Source organism: Scardinius erythrophthalmus (genome assembly GCF_964197995.2).
Source record: "Scardinius erythrophthalmus genome assembly, chromosome: 13".
Lineage (NCBI taxonomy): Eukaryota > Metazoa > Chordata > Actinopteri > Cypriniformes > Leuciscidae > Scardinius > Scardinius erythrophthalmus.
The window spans coordinates 15,282,822-15,305,413 of NC_138233.1; the positions used below are offsets into that span (position 1 = coordinate 15,282,822).

At 37.8% G+C, this 22,592-nt stretch overlaps 1 protein-coding gene across 8 annotated transcripts in view; it reads right to left on the reverse strand.

Moving 5' to 3' along the window:
* The window catches only part of diaph2 (diaphanous-related formin 2), a 481,157-nt gene that overhangs the window by 106,317 nt on the left and 352,248 nt on the right, over positions 1-22,592 (reverse strand). For all 8 annotated transcript variants that reach the window (XM_081382679.1, XM_081382682.1, XM_081382680.1 and 5 more), the window contains one exon: positions 11,517-11,641. In XM_081382679.1, coding sequence (XP_081238805.1) covers positions 11,517-11,641 — 125 coding nt within the window. The remainder of the gene's footprint in view (positions 1-11,516; positions 11,642-22,592) is intronic.

Here is a 22,592-nt window from a genome sequence, read left to right on the forward strand (position 1 = left end):
ACGATTCTGTATTTTACGGGAATGGTGGCAACACTACAAGCCATTCTTTGTAATCATCTTTGGTGAGCCAAATATCTTGAAACTTGCATTCATCACATTTCAGCTGTTTCAGCCTATTTTTTAAATGTTTCACAGTGTGTGTCTGTGAAATGTTGAGGCACCATCGTAGTAGTTTTGTGCACCCGTAAACGTCATGGCAACGCACAACACAAAGTACCTCACACCGGGACACACTTAACGTAATGCGTAACTAATGTGAATCAAGCAAGCTAGTATGCATAGGCCACATAGGCCAGTGTTGGTGAAATAACACATTAGCGGGCCGGAGAGAATAATATGGAATTTTTTTTTTCTTTTCAAATAAATTACATTTTTTTAACCTTTTTAAAGTTTTTTAACCTTCTATTCATAAAACAATTCTGAAAATCAGTTTTCAATAAAAATACATAAGTTTTGACTTTTTAATTTATATTTATTTATATTTTGATAATGATAAGAAAGCCTTGGTAAGCATTACAGACATAAAAATTATGTGTTAATGGTCTCAAAGCAAACAGAAGGACTAAAAGCCACATTTTGCTTCCATGGGGTCTTTAATTTGATTTATAATTTGGTCCAACTCTGATCTAATGGGACAGTAAGTTCACTAATGTTACTGTAGGCTTTTTCATCAGTCTGCACCCATAGGTGCTTTATATTCAGCCGCAGACTACTTACTGCCACTAAAAAACAATAAATAGTAGCAGTGGTGAAAATTTCACACCATGGAGGGGAATAATAATTGGCAAATGTCCAACCACGTATATCTTTAGTGTGGACTAAGTACACTTCAACTTTCCATTTAAGAAATCACTGAGGAATCAGTTGTTATATAAGTGTCTTACAGTCATTTCTGCTGAGATATGTTGATAACGCTCATTACGGCAGATGGAAATAAAGAGAGGTTTGCACAGCGGAGGCTCTCCAAGGCTGCGCTTATCATTTCTTTATCGTTTATGGAAACATGATACTTCCATAAAGCACACCCAATGCACAGCTCTGATTCTCCTGCGTACCGCATTGTCTTAAAACAAATACACATGTGAGCGGATGTCGCTTTTGAAGCGACAGTAACCCCCCCCCCCCCCCCACAGTTGATAAAGTAATTTGGTGACAATGGTGCAATTCAGCGGAGAGGGGCTAGGATTTCCATTAAAACATCAAATGAAAGTAAAATTACGAGCCATGACGGCGGGTGAGTTGGAAAAGCGCAGAAGAGCAAGTCGGTGTCTACAGTGGGATTAACAAGGAGCAACAAGTGCTGAGTGCTTTGCATCAAACCCACGGGCCCATGACAAATGAGTAGGAGAAGCTCTGCGTCTATTACCCGGCTTTAAGCCAGAGTCTTCAGGGGTTATAATGAAGTACTGACTTGGAGCAAAAGCAGAAAGTTCCAGAGGATGAGTGCTCTCTGTGGATCCTCGCCAAAACCCTCAAGACAACAGGGACGCACTCTCTGTCTTTATCTCTCTCTTTGTCTGTCTCCCTCTCAAAATGAGTGCATTCAAGTATGCTAACTAGATGTGCTATTTTTCCCTCTCTCTGTGATGAAAGTCCAGGGTGGTGGTGTACCGCTCTAGGACTATTTCTTTGTTCCCCAGGGAGAACAGGGAAACCTAATGTCCCTACAAAGCAGAGACAGGACGAGGAGATGGGACAAACTGAACAGGAAGAAAATGAAGTTGAAATTAACTGAAATTTACAGTCCAAAAAAACTAAAATGAACAATATTTAAAAAACAAACAAAAAAACACACACAAAAAAAAAAAAAAAAAAAAAAAACACTTGATGGCTGACAAATTACCTTCAAATCCAACTCATCAATGGAAAGGGAAGCAATTTTTCAATTCTTAATTTCGCCCAACTCTGGCACAGAGAACTGGCTTGCATACGTGCTATATTTACTCCATTACATTTACTTAAGTAAACTTTTGGAAAATATGTACTTTTAAGTGTACATTTAAAGGTGGATACCTTCACTGTTACTCAAGTACATTTTTAATGACATAAATGTTACACTGGGGACACTACTTTATTCTTTACTTTTATACTTTATGCAAATGTTAAGAAATGCGTAGTTTATTCCAAGTGTGCCACATCTTTTAACTGGGGAATGGGTGAGGCACCATTGGTGAATGAATCACTCTTTTGCGTCAATTCGTTTCAAAGTTCACTGCACTCACTGCATTGTCTGAAGCAGTCACAGTCGTAAACAGGAAACTTAAGAACATCAAAAAGCATTAGATGGCGTATATACGGTATGAACCAACAATCTAAAGAAATCAAATGAGAACATGCATCATAATGTTTGTCTTCAGCAACGAATAAGATCTTGATTCAATGAACATCTGCGTGTGCAGCCTGGGAACGATTTTACAACTAAAAGATTATTAAAAACTAAAAGTATACAAAACCACTTAACTAGGGCTGGAACAACTCAACCCAAGTCGATTTGCGTGGAATTCATTGATTCGCCTTGTGTTTATGAACCCCAATGATGGCAGCTCCCATGCAAAGATTTATCCGTCTAATAATGTATAGAATAGTATTTTTTATTGTCAGATTAACTGCTAACAAAGAGATGACATTTTAATTTGTTTATTTAAAAAAAAAAAATAAATTAAAAGTCCAGCAAGATTTGACACACCGTCTCTAATGCTTTGACGAAACGGGGAGAAAACATCCCTATTGTAATACATGCATCACTGACTTCCTAATCATCATCTTGCTTGCTCTAAATCTCGCAACTTGAGTAGTCTTTTTATTAAGTACTTTTTACTCTTACTCATGTAATTATCAACATGATTACTTTTATTTCTACTTGAGTAATAATTTCTATAAATACTTTCACTTGAGTAAATATTTTGGTTTCTCTACCCACCTCTGACAAGAATTGCTGCAAAAACACAATATGAAAAAGCAACAATGATAGCAAAAAATATAGAGTCGGTTGTATATTAGGTGTGTGTTGCTCATTTACTGAGGCATTTAACTTGCCATTTAACTGGTATTAGAGGACTAATAAGAGAAATGAGAACAGAACCAAATGATCCAGATAGAATGCTATAAAGGACACATTTTTCTATAAAACATGACTGCCATTAGACTGTGTCGTTAGAAACTAATGCAACTGCTCAGATTCCTTTTTTGATGACTGAAGTAATACTGGCATCAGGCTAAAATGTGTTTTTTGATTAATCATGTTCCAGTAGGTCTAATTTTTGACACTGGGAATGCAGCAGTTAAAGTACAATTCAAAAACCGATGGACTGGAAGAAGATACAGTGGCAAATCCTGTCATTTATGGCGACCACACACCACTTTGAGAGCCCTTCAGTGGGATTGGCCCTTATCCCTTTCTCAACATCTTTCTGTACACCTAATATGCCAAGCATGAAATGGAATGTAACTTAATACAGATCACAACCTTTCGGATGGAATTGGACGAATGCAAATCTACACAGACCTCCTACTTCCTATTTTCTGGAGATGAAGAGTTACATACAGCAGAAGAAATGGTAGAGAGAGTTGGCTGAAGGCTTTCACCTCCACCCTGGGAGTAGTATGCCTGTCAGCCTCAGTTTTAGTGGCCGTGTCAGCCCTGAGCTCTGGGTTAATGGACCTGCCAAATCAGCCCCAGTTTTCCCCCCTTCTAACGAGACACTGATTGAGGAATTTCCAGAGAATTCGCACACATAATGATAACTCGCATAGAGACGTTTCCATGACTGACTGAGACCGAAAAAACTACAAAATATCAGGTCAGGCAATCACGAAAATTTGATTTATGAAATACGATAGCAGAAATATGCTCGATCTCTTTCAAAGTGTCATTTTCATTAGAGGAGACTGCAGAGCTGATATGCGTCTCTGGAGGGTGAGGCCCAGCAGAACACTTGTGTATAACGACAGCCAAAGCACGGAGCAGATGATTTCAATTATCTTAGGGTCTGATGAAGATGGGGTCGCAGTGTGAGTAAACTATGCTGTCATTTGCTAAAGGAGAACCATACTCAGCCAGTGTTAGGAGCCTGTTGGCTTACACATAATATGCAAGACTAATATATAAAAGGGACAACTGGGAGATATAGCTAGTCAACACCAAAACATGTATTTCTCCCTCTGTCCTGCTAGCAAAATTGAATCATTGAAGGTTTATTGCTATTCTTATTATTATTCCACCCCCACCTAATGGTTCCAGTTTCCGCTACAGTTATCCTTATAAAACAGACTCCCAAATGTCAATTCAATCAATTAAACACGGCAATAATACCACAAATGGCCAAAGCAAAACAGCACTTTAACAATCAGCATCATTCTGCATCAGTGGCACTGATGTTCCATTAAATACCCTTCTAATCATGGCTTTACAAACGCAGCCTCCTCCCTAAAGCGCGAAGGGCCGCACTGAATGGCGGAAGCTTTGAGGATGGGATTTGAAGAAGCAGTAATCGAGCCTCTCTCGTTCGTGCTGAGACTACCCCACCCAGCCACACATCAAAGCAATCAAGTGCATTAGCATATGCAAAATCCTATCACACAAAACACATGGTTTGGATGCCATTTCCCAATAAACAAGAATCTGTGTACGCCGGCAATATAATCACAGATGCGAGCGCCAAGTCAGTTTTGTGCTCAGACTTCGGCCTTTGCTTTCTTTAGGACTATCATTACTGGAATTGCAATTATTATTTGAGCTCGCTTTTGTTTGTTCTGTTCAGGACCAATTAGAATTTGTTAATTAAAATCTTAATGTCTCCTGTGACACGCAGTGAATTAAAGTTAGCCATTGTTATTGAACAATGACCCGGAATAAACAAAAAGCCAGCAGAAAGGAAGTCAAAGATATGGCCTGAATCAATCATCCTTTTCATGTTTACTTTGGTCCAGCTCTATATCCAGAAATTAAAGAACTGAGATGCAAATTGCGATTCATTCGCTCTATTATTTTCAAGCAAATTACTTTAAAACTAGATGCAGACGCTGAGTTTTTGGGAGGTAAACATCACCAGCGCAGGATGCCACCACATTCCTGTGACCTAATTCCATAATTAACAGAGGTTTGAGACTAAGCAGAGGCATATACACAGAGAGGAGCTGGAAACACTGTGCAGACTGCTGCAAACACATCTTCATTAATTCATTAGAGACTTTGTACCCAAAGGTAAAATAATGATCACCGTTGATCATCCCTCACCTCGATTTGCATGATCTTCAGGAGCAATCTGTAATGCTCAGATGTGCAGAAAGTCGCACAAGCCAAGCTTTCTAAGAAACCCTATCTGACTTGTGATTTACATCAGGCAGATGAAATGTTCTCCTGCAGCACAGTGTATTTCTGCTCCCCTCAACCCATCAAACACCGGCGCCCAAAGCTACTGCATTTCCACAGCAGGTATTAAAACACACAGCGAGAATGTGTGCCATAATACAATGTGTAAAAGGTACTATGCTGGAAATCAAGTGTTATGCTGCCCTGCTGAGCACTGGCCAACACTCTAAAACCAGGATGGAAACCACAGCCTTTCAACAAGAAATACACAGTGCACAATAGAACAATTGCCCCTAATATTTTCTCTCTCTTGAAGCATGTTTGTTTATGCTGCGGAGTTCAGGTCAGCCAAATGCATGTTCCAGTGAAAGAAAAGGTTAAGAAAACAAGCAAATCACACATTTCCTATAGAATGACCAGCCTGACTGCTCTAGCACTTCCCTCAGTGGGGGATTTCCTCTGTCTAACGAGGCATTGTATTCTGCAGCTATTGATGCTATTTAGATGATTTGTTTATAGGCATTTTAAAGAGAGCCACAATAAAGTGCAAAGCTTCAGGGAGTCTTTAAAGAAACTGCGCCCTCTCATATGACTGGTATGTTTATGGCTTGGCAGGTGAAAAGGAAAGTCTTGGATTTTATACACATAATCATTTGGTTAATATGAAACAACCAGCTTTATATATAACCAGCCATTATCCTAACTGAAGGCTGAAAGAATATGTGGTCACAGGTGTGCATTTTTCAGCATTTAACTGCTGCTCACAGCTCATCTAATCAGAATTTAGTGTCAAAGCTATCCATTTTAAAAAGACTTCCCTTCACAAGTCACTGTATTAACTTTTCTGATCCTGCATGTGTTGTGTCATTACAGGGAGAAATTGGCCAGCTGATTGGCGTTTTTCTGTCCCTAGAGAGAGAACAAAGGTTAAGTTAAATACTAGCACACCGAATTATAGCAGAGCGAGATCTATTAGACAGGCCCCCACATCCGTCAATACTCAGTATGGACGCCGAATTCTACTGCAAGCCTTCCGCTCTCCATTAAGTTCCCAGTACGCCCGGTCCCCAGGCAGGCCACCGCTAACACTGTCCCTCCGCTGAGTTACAGCTCTCATGGGGCCGCTAGTTCATTTGAAAGCCTTTGTGGGGTGCCATTAATTCTGATAGATAGATATCACTAAATTGCTGAACAAACATCCTACTCAGTCATTTGCATACATTACAATAATGGTGGAAAAAATAAAGTATTCCAACCAATTCCAATTCCAAAGTGTTGTGTGTCTGAGCTACACTGCCAGCATTTTTCCAGTTATTGAGATCCGTTTAAAGCAGATGACTGTATAACTATATGGTTTTAATGTATGCTGCTGTATCTTGTATATGAAATTAATTTATGTAATGAGAAACTCCCCATCCTGCCTGGGAATACCTTTATGAGGATATTCCAGGAATACAAACAACACATAATATCCTCCAAAGCATGTGGAAATGCATCAAATTCAAAACAAAACAAAAAGAAGAAATAAAAGAAGATGAAGAAAAAAAACATTAATATGTGAATTGATGCACAGAGATCTTTAGTACTAATGACGGTTTAAATAATGTATATGAGTCAGTGGGAGTCTATTTCATTTTTCCAAATACTCATAATGCATCTGCAACTAGTCTACCATAGCTGACCTAATACTTTAGACAAACATACTCTCACATGTTCATATTACAAGAGGGAGTATTGAGCAGTCGGTAATAAAAGTAAATTCCTTTATTTGACTCTAAAAACTAACCCTTATGCATATCAAGAGTTTATTTCTCTCTTGCAACAGCACGCTCAGTGCATTTTCAAACCGGCCGTGATTTGATGCCACAATCATTTCTATTTAATGGATCAATATATCAACAGTGCATCTCCATGTAAGCTAATAAATGCATATTTGTTCCAGAGTCTTAAGCACCTTAATGTGAATCTAATATGATATTCCCATATTTGGTGAGATTTTTTAATATTGCGAAATGTCACATCCACATTTTCAGAAGGGTGTGAAATGTGTACCGCTATTATTGCATTCAAAAAAAGCGGACTCCTACCTAGGCAAAATTCCTCTACTGTTCTCTCTAGTTAAAGCCGTTTTATCTCATAAAATTTAGTACATACTAGTTCATCTTCGCTGGAAGGGCTCTAAACCTGCAGTTTGAGCTGTCATGAAACCTAAAAAAAAAAAAAAAAAAAAATGTTCTGCATAGGAAATGCCACAATCGTATTGTGTTGGGTCTCCCTGGAGCAAAAGAGAATAAAACAAAAAGAATAGTGATTTCAGGGTAGATTGAATCACATGGAAAAAAAAGAAGAAATCTGAAGATTCAGACAGTGCCCTCCTGGAGTAGTGTGATTTGGACGAGTATCTACAAGCAACAAAAACACTGTTAACAAGGTAACATCTTTTTCCTTTTTCACACAAATGTCCTTTTCCCACACCGTTTAAACAAGCCCTAAAGCTAAATCGTCAAGCTAAAAAGTGAATGTTTTAAAAACACTTCCTGCGCTGCAACTCTAAAATAGCATATCCACACCGTAGTCATTTGTCAAAAGGTCACGTTGAGGTCAAACTCATAAAGAGGGGGGCAAGAAGCCAGTTGCTATGGTGAGCAATGGAGCGCACAGAGCAGAAAGCGCACACACACACACACACACACACCTCCAGCGTTCTCAAATTCAATCACTAAACCTCTATAGCATCTAGCCTGCTGTCCACAATGGTTGAGTGAAACAGCTTTCGGCCTCCTTTAGCTCTGTCACAATGTCTGCCCTGTCATCCGCAAAAGAGCTGGCGCAGCTGTTTGAACGCGCTGTCAGTCAGCATCTCTCCAGCCGGGCTCCGAGACCTCTGAAAACGAGTCGCGACTGGTGCACAATGAGGGTGGAGCCGTTCCCTTTCAGCCGTTTCTCACTCACTTTTCTTTCTCTGCTGGTAAAAAACCCCACTCAAATCATCAAACGGACGTGACTGTATTCAGGCTGCCATGGCTGCGCGCCGGCTCTGATGACAGATCAGGTGAGACAGGGACGACACACGACTACGTTTGCACTCAGGGCCTGGTCGGCTTTTACAAACCTCTGGGGACGCCGCGAGGCCCCGACGCTGCCGCAGTGTATCCGCGCCTCTCCATTTCCCCTCACTCAAGTTCCAATCCTCCCCGAGTCCTGCTAATCAATGCTTTCGCTAAGGCCACAGAGGTATTCTGGCTTGTTTTTTGTGCCGCACTGCAGGCTAAAGAAGCTCATTGTTCTTAAATCATACAAACCTAAGCAGCCCTCTTCGACTCGGAGCAGATTTTTAATGCGTGCCGGGGCTATTACTCTTATGCCACCCAAAGTGCAGCGTAAGGCCCCCATAAATCTCAACATTGAGCTCGTGAACAAAGAGCTAAAATAAGGTTAACTGCTGTCTTTCCTGTGCTTGGGAAACATATGGGAAGACTCTCAGACTTGATAAGTCATTGATTAATGGTCCTTACACGTAGTTAATAACACCGCTGAGGAACGGCAGAAGTCGCAGTGGGGAAATAAAAGTCAAGCAGTCGCTCAGAACGAGCGCAAAAAGTCAAATTTAAAGCATGATTTCGTGTCAGCTCTGTTTTGGCACGCATAAACATTCACATGTCAGAAAGGAAAAGTCAAACAAGTGTCTAACTTCCTCACTCCTTAGAGTCTGAGAAGTGTTGTGGAATCTAATTCAATTTGAGGTTAGTGAGCACTTGAGCTCCTGTTATCGAAATGGGAGAGGTGCTTTGAGAGCTGATAGCCCTCAGAAAGTCAGAGAGAAGGAGCCTGTGGCTGGTCAGCAGATGAAATCAGCATAGGGTTATAAGTATAGAAGGCTAAGAAGCCCTCCATTTGAGTCTGTGGGGAGAAAGTTGTGCAGTATAAATAGCTCCCAGCCTGAACTCCCTTTGGAAAGCCTGAGAGACGAGGAGAATGTGGATAAACATCTCACTTTGAGACAGCCTATCCAAGCATATACAGTATTTTTGTCTTGCTTTCCATACTTATACATTAAACATCTTTAAAAACAGGATACATTTAATTGAGAAGCCAAATTGCATAAAAAAGCACGTTTTCAGGGAATACATTTTTTTTTTTTTATTCTATTTGCATATTTAGTTTTTCTCCTGTTGTATTCATGCTTAAAAATAAATCAAGACATAAGGAGAAAATTAATCACATACTAAATTGATAATGTTATAAGTTCTCCATTTCAAAATAAATGCTGTTCTTTTGAACTTTTTATTCATCAAATAATTCAGAAAAAAGTATAATAACAAAAAATATCAAGCAGCACAACTGTTTTCAACATTGATAATAATCATAAATGCTTCTTCAGGGTTGCTGAACACTTTTTAAAGTCAAATTTAAGGCTTTTTAAGACCTTTTAAGACTTGAAGAAATCTAAATGAATACCGTACATTAGGAGTGCGCAATATTGACAAAAATATATCTTGATATTTTCAAAGCTGTTGATAATAATTAGATGATATTTTAATGATTGTGTTTTTGTACTGGTACCATGGCTGGTTTAGGCCTGCTGTTGACAGCAGACTCACAAAGATATTCATATTTTTCATATTCTATGCGGTTGTCAGTTCACAGCAGTGACAGAAATATATATATTTTTTTATTAAGGGGTAATATTTGCCACCTTAAATTGATTTCCAGGGTAATTTTCAGCAATATAAGGAATTTTTTTTTCTTTAGAGGTAGGCATCACCTTTTATATCACATTCTAACACTCCAATTAAATTCTATTAGAATAATAACACAGTGCCACTGTTACCAGTCAAATTAAATAATTAAATCAAAATCCATCTTTGCAGTGCAGAGGTGACACAGAAGCGGCATCAGAACTGACATTAATATATTTAAACTCCATTTACAATTGCATAAATAAAGCTATGAGATTTGTTTTTTTTATTCAATTTTAAAATATTAAAATAAAATTTTAACATTTTAATTAAAGGGTAGTTACTTTAAATATGAAACTAAAACTGCCAGTAGGTGGCAGGTAGGTGGAAATAAGTCTTAATAAGTGAGTTGAGGGAGTCATTCATTCAAACGATTTGTTCAAACGGCTGATTCATTCAGGAGCAAGTGATTGGTCATTGAATCGTTACGCAGATTTCAGTCAAAAAATCATCGCTGTCTGTTGCATTGAGATTCTGCTACGGTTTCATTTAGAAATTCTCGTCGGCGAAATAAAGGGAAACCAAACAATATTGACAATATTGTGTCTAAAAAGTAACTCACAATGGTACCTTGTTAATTTAACTGTTGTATAAAACAAATATCACATTTGCAATTGTGCACAGGAAAACGGCACTCTTGCTCATGTGATATTCTAATATAACAACATAATATGACATAAATATAAGACAAAAAACTAATTTGGGTACATAACTGCACTGAAACATCACGCAGTGAAAGCAAAGCACGAGAGACAAATGCGATGTCAGCTCACAGTGCCTCGTACATAGTTAAAACAATGAGTACAATATCACCGTAGGCGATAAATATCGCACATAAAGAATGAACTTACAATTGAACTGACATTTACCAACTTTATTCTCCCTCTCTCTCCTCCTTTCGCATGCAGGAGACAGACGTAGGCTAATATGCTGCCGCGAATGACGCAAATTGTCACGTGAACAAGCAAATCCACAAAGATATAAAAATAAAAAATATGTACACTAATTAGTTTTAATTTGGAAAGCCTTTAGATGCATCTAAGTCAAAGTGTCATCAAAAATGTAAGACCTTTCATAAGTAAAACATTTTTGAAGAATGATTTCTGAAGGATCGTGTGACATTGAAGACTGGAGTAACGGCTGCTGAAAAAGTTTAGCTTTATCATGACAGGAATAAATTGTGTAGAAACACTAATTATTGTAATAATTTCATTTTTTTTCTCTCCTTCAAATAAATGTAGCCTTGGTGAGCATAAAATACATATTTCAAAAACACTGAACAATCTTACCGACTCCAAACTTTTGTATTAACGGGAAAACAAGACAAAAATACTGATTAAGAATTAACAGTGTACTGGTCATAGCTTATTGGCAAAGGGACCTCGAGCCTCATTCCAGCACAGGAGCCTATGTTAAACTTTCTATCATGGAAGACAGTAGAAGTAGTAAATGCACTCAAAGGATATCGACATTTTTTCAACAAACTTATCCTGCATGTCATCAGTCTTGGGGAAGTTCTGGATGTCGTTCTCCAGCCTCTGAATATGCCGCTCCATTGTGTCCAGACTGGCTTTCAGGATCTGGGCAGATACTGCAAAAGGAAGATAGGGGAAAACAAAAAACAAAAAAACAATGGGTTATTGGTATTCTGCTTAGTTTGTGGTCACAGAAAGAATTTTAATTTGACTAAAAACTACTTTTAATTTATTTACAAATGACTCAAGTCTATGCATGTATGCCTAATTGTACTGAGCCACAGTGAACAGTTGGGCTTTATTATGTTATTTAATAAATTTTTTAAGTGTTTCAGATTTTTCTCCTATACTGTGTAGGCGGTAGTTGTCAGCCTACTTCATACTGTTTGATGAACTCCAGTGCTCTTAGTTAAATTTCAACATCTTGACAAGCAACATATTAAGTCCAGCATCTGATTCAGCCATCAGATATCTTTTTATATAAAGTCAAATAAACACTGCACTGAAGCTACTGCCATAGGGTCTGAAGACTTTGATCAGAGACATTATTACTCAAGGCAAAGAATGCAACATTTAATATTGATAAATAATCAGGCATGGAGCATATAGGAATGGTGATTCAGGCAACTTTAGTTTGATTGATCACTTATTTAAAGCACTGATGAATTTGTTAAATTGAAAAAGAAGGAAGATTAAATAAATAAATAGTCACTGAGAATAACATTTCATGCTACTGGCTGAAGAAAAGGCCTAAAAATCTTAGTTAGCCAAACAGAATCCATCAACTAATAACATAAGAAATTTTGCCACAAGGAAAAAGCAGCATGTACACGAAATGATCCATGTTTGTTTAGATCTAATATGTATTCAATATTTTAAAAACTAAGAGTATTTAAAACACTCTTGGAATTATGAACTAATATTCTATTAAATCAAATGATATATTAATATAATATCAATATAAAAAAAAAAAAAAAAATATATATATATATTCATGAAGCACATACATTATGACCATGCATTTTCATTTCAGTGACACGATCGATCCATCCGATTCAGAATTCGAATATGCAGCTGATTCACAATTAACTAATAACTAAACAATTTAGGTTTGACTAATAGGTTCTCCATTTCTAATTTGTCAAATGGACCTTCTATGTTGTTTTTCTTATCACCCTGTACTGGAGTATATTGGCTGGTTGGTGGTGTAAATCTTGCAGGTGTGCTCAGGTGGACAGGTGTACTGAAGTGATGCTGAAGTTTGCTGACTGCGGCTGCTGTCCTGAAGCTGAGTGGTGTCAGCATGGGTTCAGCTTCATTAATCTCTACATAATCACTGTTTACGGCTCTCCATCTCCCTCTGGACTCACTGTAGTCCTTTCAAGTCTGGACTTCAAAGCGCCAGCAGTGTCTTAGGGGGATCAGTAGGGATGCGGACGCAGTTGTGGCGCCATATTGTGATTGGTGTATGGCTTTAGCTTTATTGATACACACAGTACGAATGATCATGGCACAAGAAGGTCTGTCTGAGAGGGTCAAAGCTCTGACTCATCAGAGACAAGAGAGGCTTTGTATGGGTCTTAGAGTGGACAAACACTCTTCAATAGGGTTGCCATGAGTAAGCAACCAAGGTGCAGACTCCAGCTCATATTTCAATTAATTAATAATATCTAATATAGGTATGTCAAAAGTAAGATTGCTTACTAAGCATAGGGTTAGTTTAAAAAAAAAGATGGAGGCAGAAATGCAGATAATATATATGATACAAACACTGTTGATATATGATACAAAAGTTTGGGGTCAGTAATATTTTTTTTTTTTCAAATATATGAATTATTTTATTCAGAAAGGATGCATTATATTGGTCAAAAGTGACAGTAAATACATGCATAATGTTATAAAATATTTATTGACAAATAAATACTGATCTTTTGAACTTTCTATTCATAAAAGAATCCTGAAAACAGTTTCTACGAAAATTTTAAGCAGCAACTGTTTTCAACATTGACAGTAATGATAAATGTTTTTTGAGCAGCAAATCAATATTATTAGATTATATTAGATTTCTGAAGGATCATGTGACACTGAAAGACAAAAAAAAAATCATTTTAAAATATTACTGTTTTTAATGTATTTTTCATCAATTACTGTAAAATGCAGCCTTAGTGAGCATAAGAGACAAAACTTTTTTTTTTTTTATCTTACCGACCCCAAACTTTTGGACGGTACTATATAGTGACTTACAAAAGTCTGGTTAGCCTATAGCTGCAGGATTCAATCTCTTGTTGTTTCCCGAGCTCAGTGCTAATAACATCTGCTTTAACTTTTCCTACTCGACAATAAAGCCCAAATAGGAGGACAGCGTGCAGCAGCTACAAATCTACTCAAAGCACTAGTACCAACAATATAAAGGGTAGACACCGTGTCATTAGTAGCATGCTGGAGGAAACCCACAACTGGGGATTTACTGTCCCCTAATCAAGGCTTACAAAGCCGAGGTTAACATTCTGTCTGAGGACAGGCCTTAAGAGAGAACAGAAGCAAAAGAGCTAGAGAAAATCAAGTGAGGGCACAATTTTAAGCTTTTTCAGTGATGCTGTCAGGTCGATTCTAAAAGCTAAAACACTGTTGGTTTAAAATACTCTGATGACATGTTGCAATGATTTTTATAGGGGGAAAGAGAGAAAATTGTAGGAAGACAGATGATGGAGATGTATAGGAAAGATAGCGTGGTGTGTGCCTCTCAGGACCTGGTGCTGGGGGAATATCGAGAGAGAGAAAAAGCCAGCTCTGAGTTCAACTAATAACATCACCGACTCACTCATTTCACAGGCCTCGCCACTGATGAAACACAAACACCAGGGACCAAATGAAAAAATCTCAGCAGTGTTCCAAAACCTAGGAAGCATCCTTCTGAGGTAACATGGAATAGACTGGCTAAAATCATAGAAGGCTGTTCTAAAAACTAGGAATCAAAATTTTACTTTTTCTATTTTTTTTTTTAAAGAAATTAATACTTTTATTCAGCAATGATGCAATAAATTGATCAAAAGTGAAAAAAAAAAGACATTTATAATGTAAAAAAAAAAAGATTTCTATTTCAAATAAATGCTGTTCTTTAAACTTTATATTCAACAAAAAATCCTGAATAATAATAATAAAAAATATCAGTGTTTCAACAATAATATTAAGCAGCACACCTGCTTTCAAAATGTAAAATAAGATAACAAGAAATGTTACTTGAGCATCAAATCAGCATTTTATAATGATTTCTGAAGGATCATGTGACACTGAAGACTGGAGTAATGATGCTGGCAATTACACTTTTACAACACAGGAATTTTTACATTTTAAAATGTATTAAAATAGAAAAAAGCTACTTTAAATTGTAATACTATTTCACAATACACCTGTTTACATACATACACCTTTATGTAGGATCAAATAAATGCTGCTACACTGAGCACAAGATACTTTCAACAACCTTGAAAAACGAAAATCTTAGACACCAAAATGTTTTAACACTATTTAATACAATTCATTTGTTTCTTTGTTTGTATGTTTAACACCATGCCAGCTACCTCGGCTATATTAATGGTGAGAAAGAGAAAAGGAACAATTTAAATAGGTTTTTAAATGTTTTTAAAAATTCTAAAACGAGATCTGATCTTACTTCATTAAAAATCTTTTCATAAGAGTCAACTGAAAATAATGAATTCTAACAGAGTTCAAACTATCAGTCCATCAAAATATGCTTCAGTAATAATGGATTCTGGCATGAGGGGCACAAAGGAGGATCTTCACCCCTTAACAGAAACATATGAGTTAGTCTGGAGTGACCTATTCAACAGTGTTTATATGTAATATGATCCCAGCGATTTTCAAAATTTTAATATATTAATATTATATTTCAAAAACGTTTTACACCAACCACAGGATTGATTTCGTAAGTTTGTTTGTTATACACCGATCCCATTCAGCTTGAATACAATAAATATACTTCAATCAATGTAATTCAATCAATACTAAATAATATACTGAATAAAATGTAATCAATACCAAAAGTTATCATTATTTATTTATTTATTTTTAATTAAATGAAAACTATTTTAAGTAATATTTCTCTGCTAGGCATTTGAAGCCTATTAGGGTGCCTGACAGGCTGATTGTTAGCTAAGCAACATGCTAATGTAAAACTCTATTGGAATCAACTGAGTGAGTGAAATCAACGGACATAATCAATCCCTTCTGAGGTTCCATCTCTGTTATGATACTGACTTAGAAAGTAGAAAGACATTTCTGGAGCAGACCCCTTGTTTACCACAAAATAAAGTGATTTAGGAACACACGGCCTAGAGAATCTATAAATAGATACTTTATTTCCCAATGTGAGCACTTAAAGGTGCCATATGTCATGTTTGGCAAAAAAAAATCCAGTCATACTCCACATTCCATACCAGATGGGGGCAGTATACCTCCAGAAAGTGAATTGGTCTATGCTCCGCCCCTACCTTCTTAGCTGCACATATACAAGTTAAAATAGGGACAACATCTATTTAGAGTGTTACGCTGCCCGCCTGAAGCTAATTTAGCAGCATATATCAAGTTTGATTTTCATTAGCAATACCACTTCTAGCTAAGTTATCATTAGTCACCAAAAAACATTCGGTCTCATTACACCTTGCAATGTTTTCCGTTACGTTTCGTGCGTCCAGGGTGTGTAAAGCAGAAGCAGCCTGGCCAGCGGCGGAGTATGCGCGATCCGTGAGTGCTGAAGACGTTCTGCACGGCTTTGATGGGTGCGCAGGAGGACACAAATGGGCGGCGACAGCTTCTTCCAGTGGCGGGAGCTTTTTCCTCAGCGCCGTCAACAGATAGAGCGTTACTAAAACTGTATACACCGCCGCCGACTTGAGCTGCAAAGAAGCTCTGGCCGCCCTGTCAAGGACGCTTGTCAAAAAGTACGGGGAAACTTGACCGCTCTGAATATAGTGAGTGAGTGCGCGCGCGCGCGGCCGGGGCTCGCTCTCTCTCTCTGCTAGTTCTTAGAGGCAGAAGAGCGCGTGCGCGCTTAAAATGTCATATTTTGGTATGATCGTTCACCCGCCAGTGTGGCGGATAGCTTTTTGAGATTTTATTTGTGCTTCAGAGCGCGGTTTTTTCCCTGCAGCGGGTGGTGGTAGGGGTCTCTTGCCAAGGGCTTCAGCCATCCTTCCGCTCTCTTCCCTGAACTGAAATGTAGTAGTGGGCTGTACTTTCCACATCAGGTTCAAGTACGCCCACAAGCCGTGCGAGTTATTCGTGTATTGCATGTTTGGCTGGTGGTTATGTTGCCCGTATACCGCCTCCCATGGCCGAAACTGGTATTACGACACCTGTCGGGCCGTGGCTAGTAATGCTAATGCTAATTAAGGTTGATATCTCTGCAGCACTATAACTTGACATTTTTTTAATGACATCATCGCCCTTATTTCTTCTCATTCTTTTGATGTGTGTAGCTCATTTTTGGGATATTTTTACCTCAATTGTTACATATGGCACCTTTAAGAAATTAATTGCTTAGTTTAATTACTACAATAAATAGGATAATGCCACGGTGTCCAGTACAATCAGGATTTTGACTGTTAATATAGCTATAAAAAAGTTAGAATGGTAACAGTGTGGGGTACTGCATATAAAAATTAAAATGTTCATATTTCTTTTGATGTTCCTCTGAAAGTACAGGCTCGTTATGGGTCAGTTTCAGCTTTTCAGCAATAAATTTGTTTGTCTCAGAAGCAGTTTCCCTCTTCTTAATAGAGAGCCCTGCTGGAAGCCCAAGCAGAATAAAAAAAAATATCCTTTTGGGATATCATTAGTAAGATTAACAACAAAATAACACTGTTTACAGGGGACCAGTCCTTGCACATTAATAACTTGAACATGCCCATTTCACATGATCTGGAGGGAGGGGGGAGAAAAAGAGAAAAGAAAAAGATAACCCTGAAAAAATTCCCTGTCCTATTCACAGCAACCATTTATGGACTGTGGCAATTTAAACTATTGTCTACTGTCTGTGTGGTTCCATAACGCCAACTAACAGCGTGTGCTTGACCATTCTTCACCTCCGTAGGTTAACAAATATTTTGGCTACTGGCTAGTTGCCATTACCAAAGATTCAAACTCACAAAATGTTCACTTTATTGCACTTTGTTAGGGCATGTTCACAGAAAGCTCATTTTTGCATTCCAAATGTGCGATTTTTTTTTTTCTTAAGTCTATGTATAATCTTTTCAAGGCCAGTCAGTTCACAACTAAAATGGTATTTAAAAAAAATGTTGTTTCTTTATCTGAAATCACATTAAAAAAAAATTGTTTTAAAAATGGTTGCTGTAGCTATGTAGAGGTGAGATTTGAGTGAATTTAAAGATCAATGACTTTGTCGGCATTAGCACCCATTGTGGCGGCATTACACATAGGACAAACTCCTTGCTGGTTGGCTTCTTAAAGATTTACAGTCAGGGTTTAGTGTCTGTGAGCCCTGCCCTTCTGTTCTGGCTTGCTCTGTGCGATATTCATTCTCAGAGCCAGGGGACAAAAGAGGACTATTTCATTAAGCCCCTTTCCATCTCCTCTCGCCATAAACAGCCATGAAGTAACGTCGCTTGTCATAAAAAAAGAAAGAAGATGCGCTTTGCAAAATACCAAATCATCAGCTGTAATGCCAAGGTGTCAGCGTTACTGTCAGCCATTTGTTGGAGGGCACCATTTCCATGTGAGATTTATAGGTAAGGCGTATCAATATTTCACTGCTGTAGCTGTGATGCTCGGATGATACAATGTGAATTGAGATTTATTTCGGAGCAGGATGCCCTGGTGTAGCATAAGGCATTTGTGATTCAAATAATCTCCACCAACAAAGGAAAACAAAGCATATAATAAAATACAAGGTCACCATGAACAATCATTAAGTGTTTTACAATCAAATGATTGCTTCTTTATCTCCCTGCACGTGAGGATTTGAATTACACAAGAGAGTTCATGCATGAATGAACTGACAGTATGTATGCATTCATAAAAGGTTTTGTGTGAAAGTGTATGAATAGGACACAGAGGAAGAGTGTGTGAGCGAGAAAAATAAAGAGAGATGAGGAGGTACCTAAAGAGGTGACATATGTACACCGATAATTGGCAGGAAAGTGGGAAACTTTCATTAAACTCCAATTAGACTAGAGTTCATTGCATTCATCCTGTACCCAAAAAAAAAAAAAAAAAATTGCTGGGGAGAAGGAAGCAGAACAGGGTATAGCCAGATTACGTCTTTTAATTTGGTATGTAATGAGTTTGAGGCTCAAGAGACCCTTAAAATAAAGACGTTACAGATACCGACACTATCCCCTCTCCAATTCTACCTTATTAACTTTAGAAGGTAAAATGTAGTTCTTCCAATAATGTCTCTTCACAATGAAAAAATGCCTGTCATTGGACAACCATGAAGATGAGAAACTTCAATCTTAAAAACATATACTAAAAACACTATGTCCTCATTGAAGCGAATCTGAGGATTATTGATCTCAACATACAGTAATGGCATATACTTGGCATATTTACTTTAGCAGTACAAAAAGACAAAAGCATATCTACATATCTAAAGAACAAAAGAGCTCAGATCACACAGCATAAAGATGACATGCTTGTGGTGACAAAGCAATGCAATTACTATCTAATGACTAATTATGCTGTGCTAAATGCTGAAATAGTGGGTTATTTTAGTTAAAGCAAAAGTCATTTTGAAGAAAAGAAAATATGTATTATTAGTAATTAAATTTTTAAAACACTTGATGACTTTTAACACCACTGTGCAGTCCAAGAAAGAGTTATGCAAACTACACAAGATAAAAATAATACTAATAAAGTGCATAGAAGTTAAAAATGTGCAGTTTTACAGACATTTATTCTTTAATAATAATAACAATAATGATAATAACTGAGAAGCATGGTTTAGAAAACTGACTAATAATACTTATTGACTGTTCAGTAATAATAAAAATAACTATTAAATATTAATTTCACTAAAAACAGAAAACAACCAGTAGCCTACATAGTTTGTGCCCAAATCAATTAACTCCTGTGCAAAAACAGTGTAAATCCACAATACATTTTGTGCAGAGCATAATTACTAGTCACCATCAATGGGTTGCTAATCGGATGGAGGGGAAACAAGGCAACAAATCCTTTTACATTCGCTCCATTTATTATTTTAATATGTGTTTATGAAATCCCTCACTTTTTAATTCATAATTAAGGATTTACTGACTGATTTGATAATCTGAGAGCTTTTGTATTTAAAAAACCTTAAGGTTGAAATATGATTCAAAACGAGCTGCTAGCCACAGGAGATTTCAGCTGATGAAATAAAAATATTTCTGGATCGTTAAGAGTAAATAAAACTGGATAAAATGAAGACAACAAGGGGTCCATGAGGAGGGGCACTCTAATACCACTCAATCCATTGTTAGTGAAATATAAACAATCCCACACCACATGATTCACTGTAAACTACTTACAACATCTGAAATTTAAAAGAAAAAGGATCAAACAACATAACTCTAAAACCATAAGCAAATCCCATTTCCCCTCTGAATGAGATGAGCAATTCTAGATTACCCATTCACATTCACGTCACATCAATACAAATACTGGCTCTGTCTACGCTGGCCGCTGGCCATCAAGCGTGTGATTGGGAATCGTCAGCCTCTGTCCACTCTTCTTAACGGACACCCATTTTGGAGGAGAGGATTTGCCATACAGGAGCAGTGAGGCTGGATATAAAAGTGTTCTTTCCCTCCTCAGCTTCCCTTAGGATCCTGTAAACAGCGCTGGCTTGGCGATAATGCCACTCTATTGTGAAAAGCTCATTGGTTCAATGACATCCCTTCACAACTGAGGCTCTAAAAGGACCTGGGTTGGATGCAATTACTTAGCTCAAACTACCGATAGAGATGACAGATAAACTGTGGAAAGAAAAATAAATAAATATAAAACTCTTTCTGCGACCTAAAAGAACGATTATTTTTAAAAAAGAAGGCATCAAACATCTGTATCGAACACATATGAAATTGCATTCATACACTTTGGAAAACATACTGCCTTTGGCAGCCATAGTGACAACAGATAGCTGATGCACCTTCTCAGAGGGACACATAAATGGAGCCAATTATAACACATTTTGATATATGAGAGAGTTTAGACATCAACCCAAGGTGCTGACAATTCCCTGGGAGTACAATTCCCTGTGAGTGGAGAAGAAATCAGACTCGCAGAGGGAGAAAGGGAAAGATGCATGGAGGGCGAGCAGTAAAGCATTGACCTATCGATCTTCGCCCTCTAGAAAAGAAAAGACCGAAAGATTTTCAAGTTACACACATGCGTGACTTGTAGTTCTTTTACAACACACCACTGGGCAGAATCACTAAACTGTCTAACGAGCAGTGAGTGATACCAGTCACATCGGTCACCCAGCTCTTTATACCAAGTAAACCCGAGTAGCTCGAAAGGGATGACCCACTGAGAGAGGAATACACATTGAACAGGTACTGTCAAGCTAGCGGCCTCAGGCGCTCTGGGGGAAGTCTGGGCTGTGCAGGTGCAGGGGGTAGAGGGTGTGGGTGGGCCTTGTTTATGTGTTATGAATACTGGTGAACAGATTGTGGAGCTGGGGGATATTTATAGGAAACACACACCTTTGTCCTCCATTGCTTCACTACCTACATGCTCTTGGGTGATTGTGCCCCTATTGGGGGCACTTACAAACTAGAGCTCTGAGGAAGCCTCAGACAGTGTAAGATCCATTTAGAAAGTGCCAAGTTGTGAAGTTATTAATGCTAAAAAAATCAACATTTTAAAATAAGAATTAAGCAGAATTTCTATTTCATATGTTCAAGTGAACAACAATAGTGTGTCATACAGTTCTGGGGGGTTATAGTATAATTTAGTTACATGACAGGTAAAAATTACAACTTTTTAGATGCCCTTCTAGGAACATTGTTATTAAATATTTAGTAGTTTATGATTTATTATCGAATAAATATATAAATACATAGAGGGAAGAAAGAAATGAAGGAAGGAAGGAAGGAAGGATGGGTGGATGGATCTAATGTACATGTACATGGGAAATAAGTGAGTCATAAAGGGGGGTAAGTTTATAGCATAGTATTCCAGAGAGATTTTAAAAATGTTGCAGGATTTCTGAAGTGGGAGTTAGCTGCTTATTACTGCTTATTTAGTGCATAGACAAGCTTATTTGAGGAAAATTGTGGATCAGTATTCATAAAGTCTGATACAGACAGAGCAGGAAGGGCAGACACATCCATAGATGTTTTAACATCAGCTTTCTGTTTAATATCACATCTCTAAACTCAGGCTAACGAATCCCACAGCATGAGCGTCTATCTTGTAAGGGAATACTTTCATTTTAGAGAAGGATTTCAATGACTGGTATTTCTGAGATAATACCGCAAACTGCCTCTCAAGAGTGAAGTGCACTGGGATAAATGAGAAAGAACCAGAGGCTAATTGAAATGGTGCTAGGTGAGAGAATGACAGTGTACGGAAGAGAACATACCAGGGCCCAGTTTTATGATAGGGCCCCTCTCAACAGTGGAGAAAGGTTTGCTACATTTCGATTAGATCTTGGTAGACTAGCACAAACACATGTCCAAATCCAGCAGAAAACGATGCTAGGACAACTGACAGACAGGGCAGGACTTCTCATTGGTCCACAGGCTGAAACAAAGGGAGGCCACAATGCTCCATCCAGACCATTCATAACACTGACAGCTATTTGTAGTGCAGAATCTTGCACAAATTCAGCCGGTAATGTACAATTGAATACATGCATGACAGGTCAAACTTTTCCCATCTTGTTTGGACTCTATTTGTTTAGAACATTGACAGAGGTATTCTAGTGGTTGTTTGGAAATTGGGGAATACATTAGTAAAACGTTAAAGACACTTTAAAGACTTTTAACTGTGTGCTTTATGCAAATGCATTCCACAGAGGAAAGAACGGTGTGCCACACTGTTTGT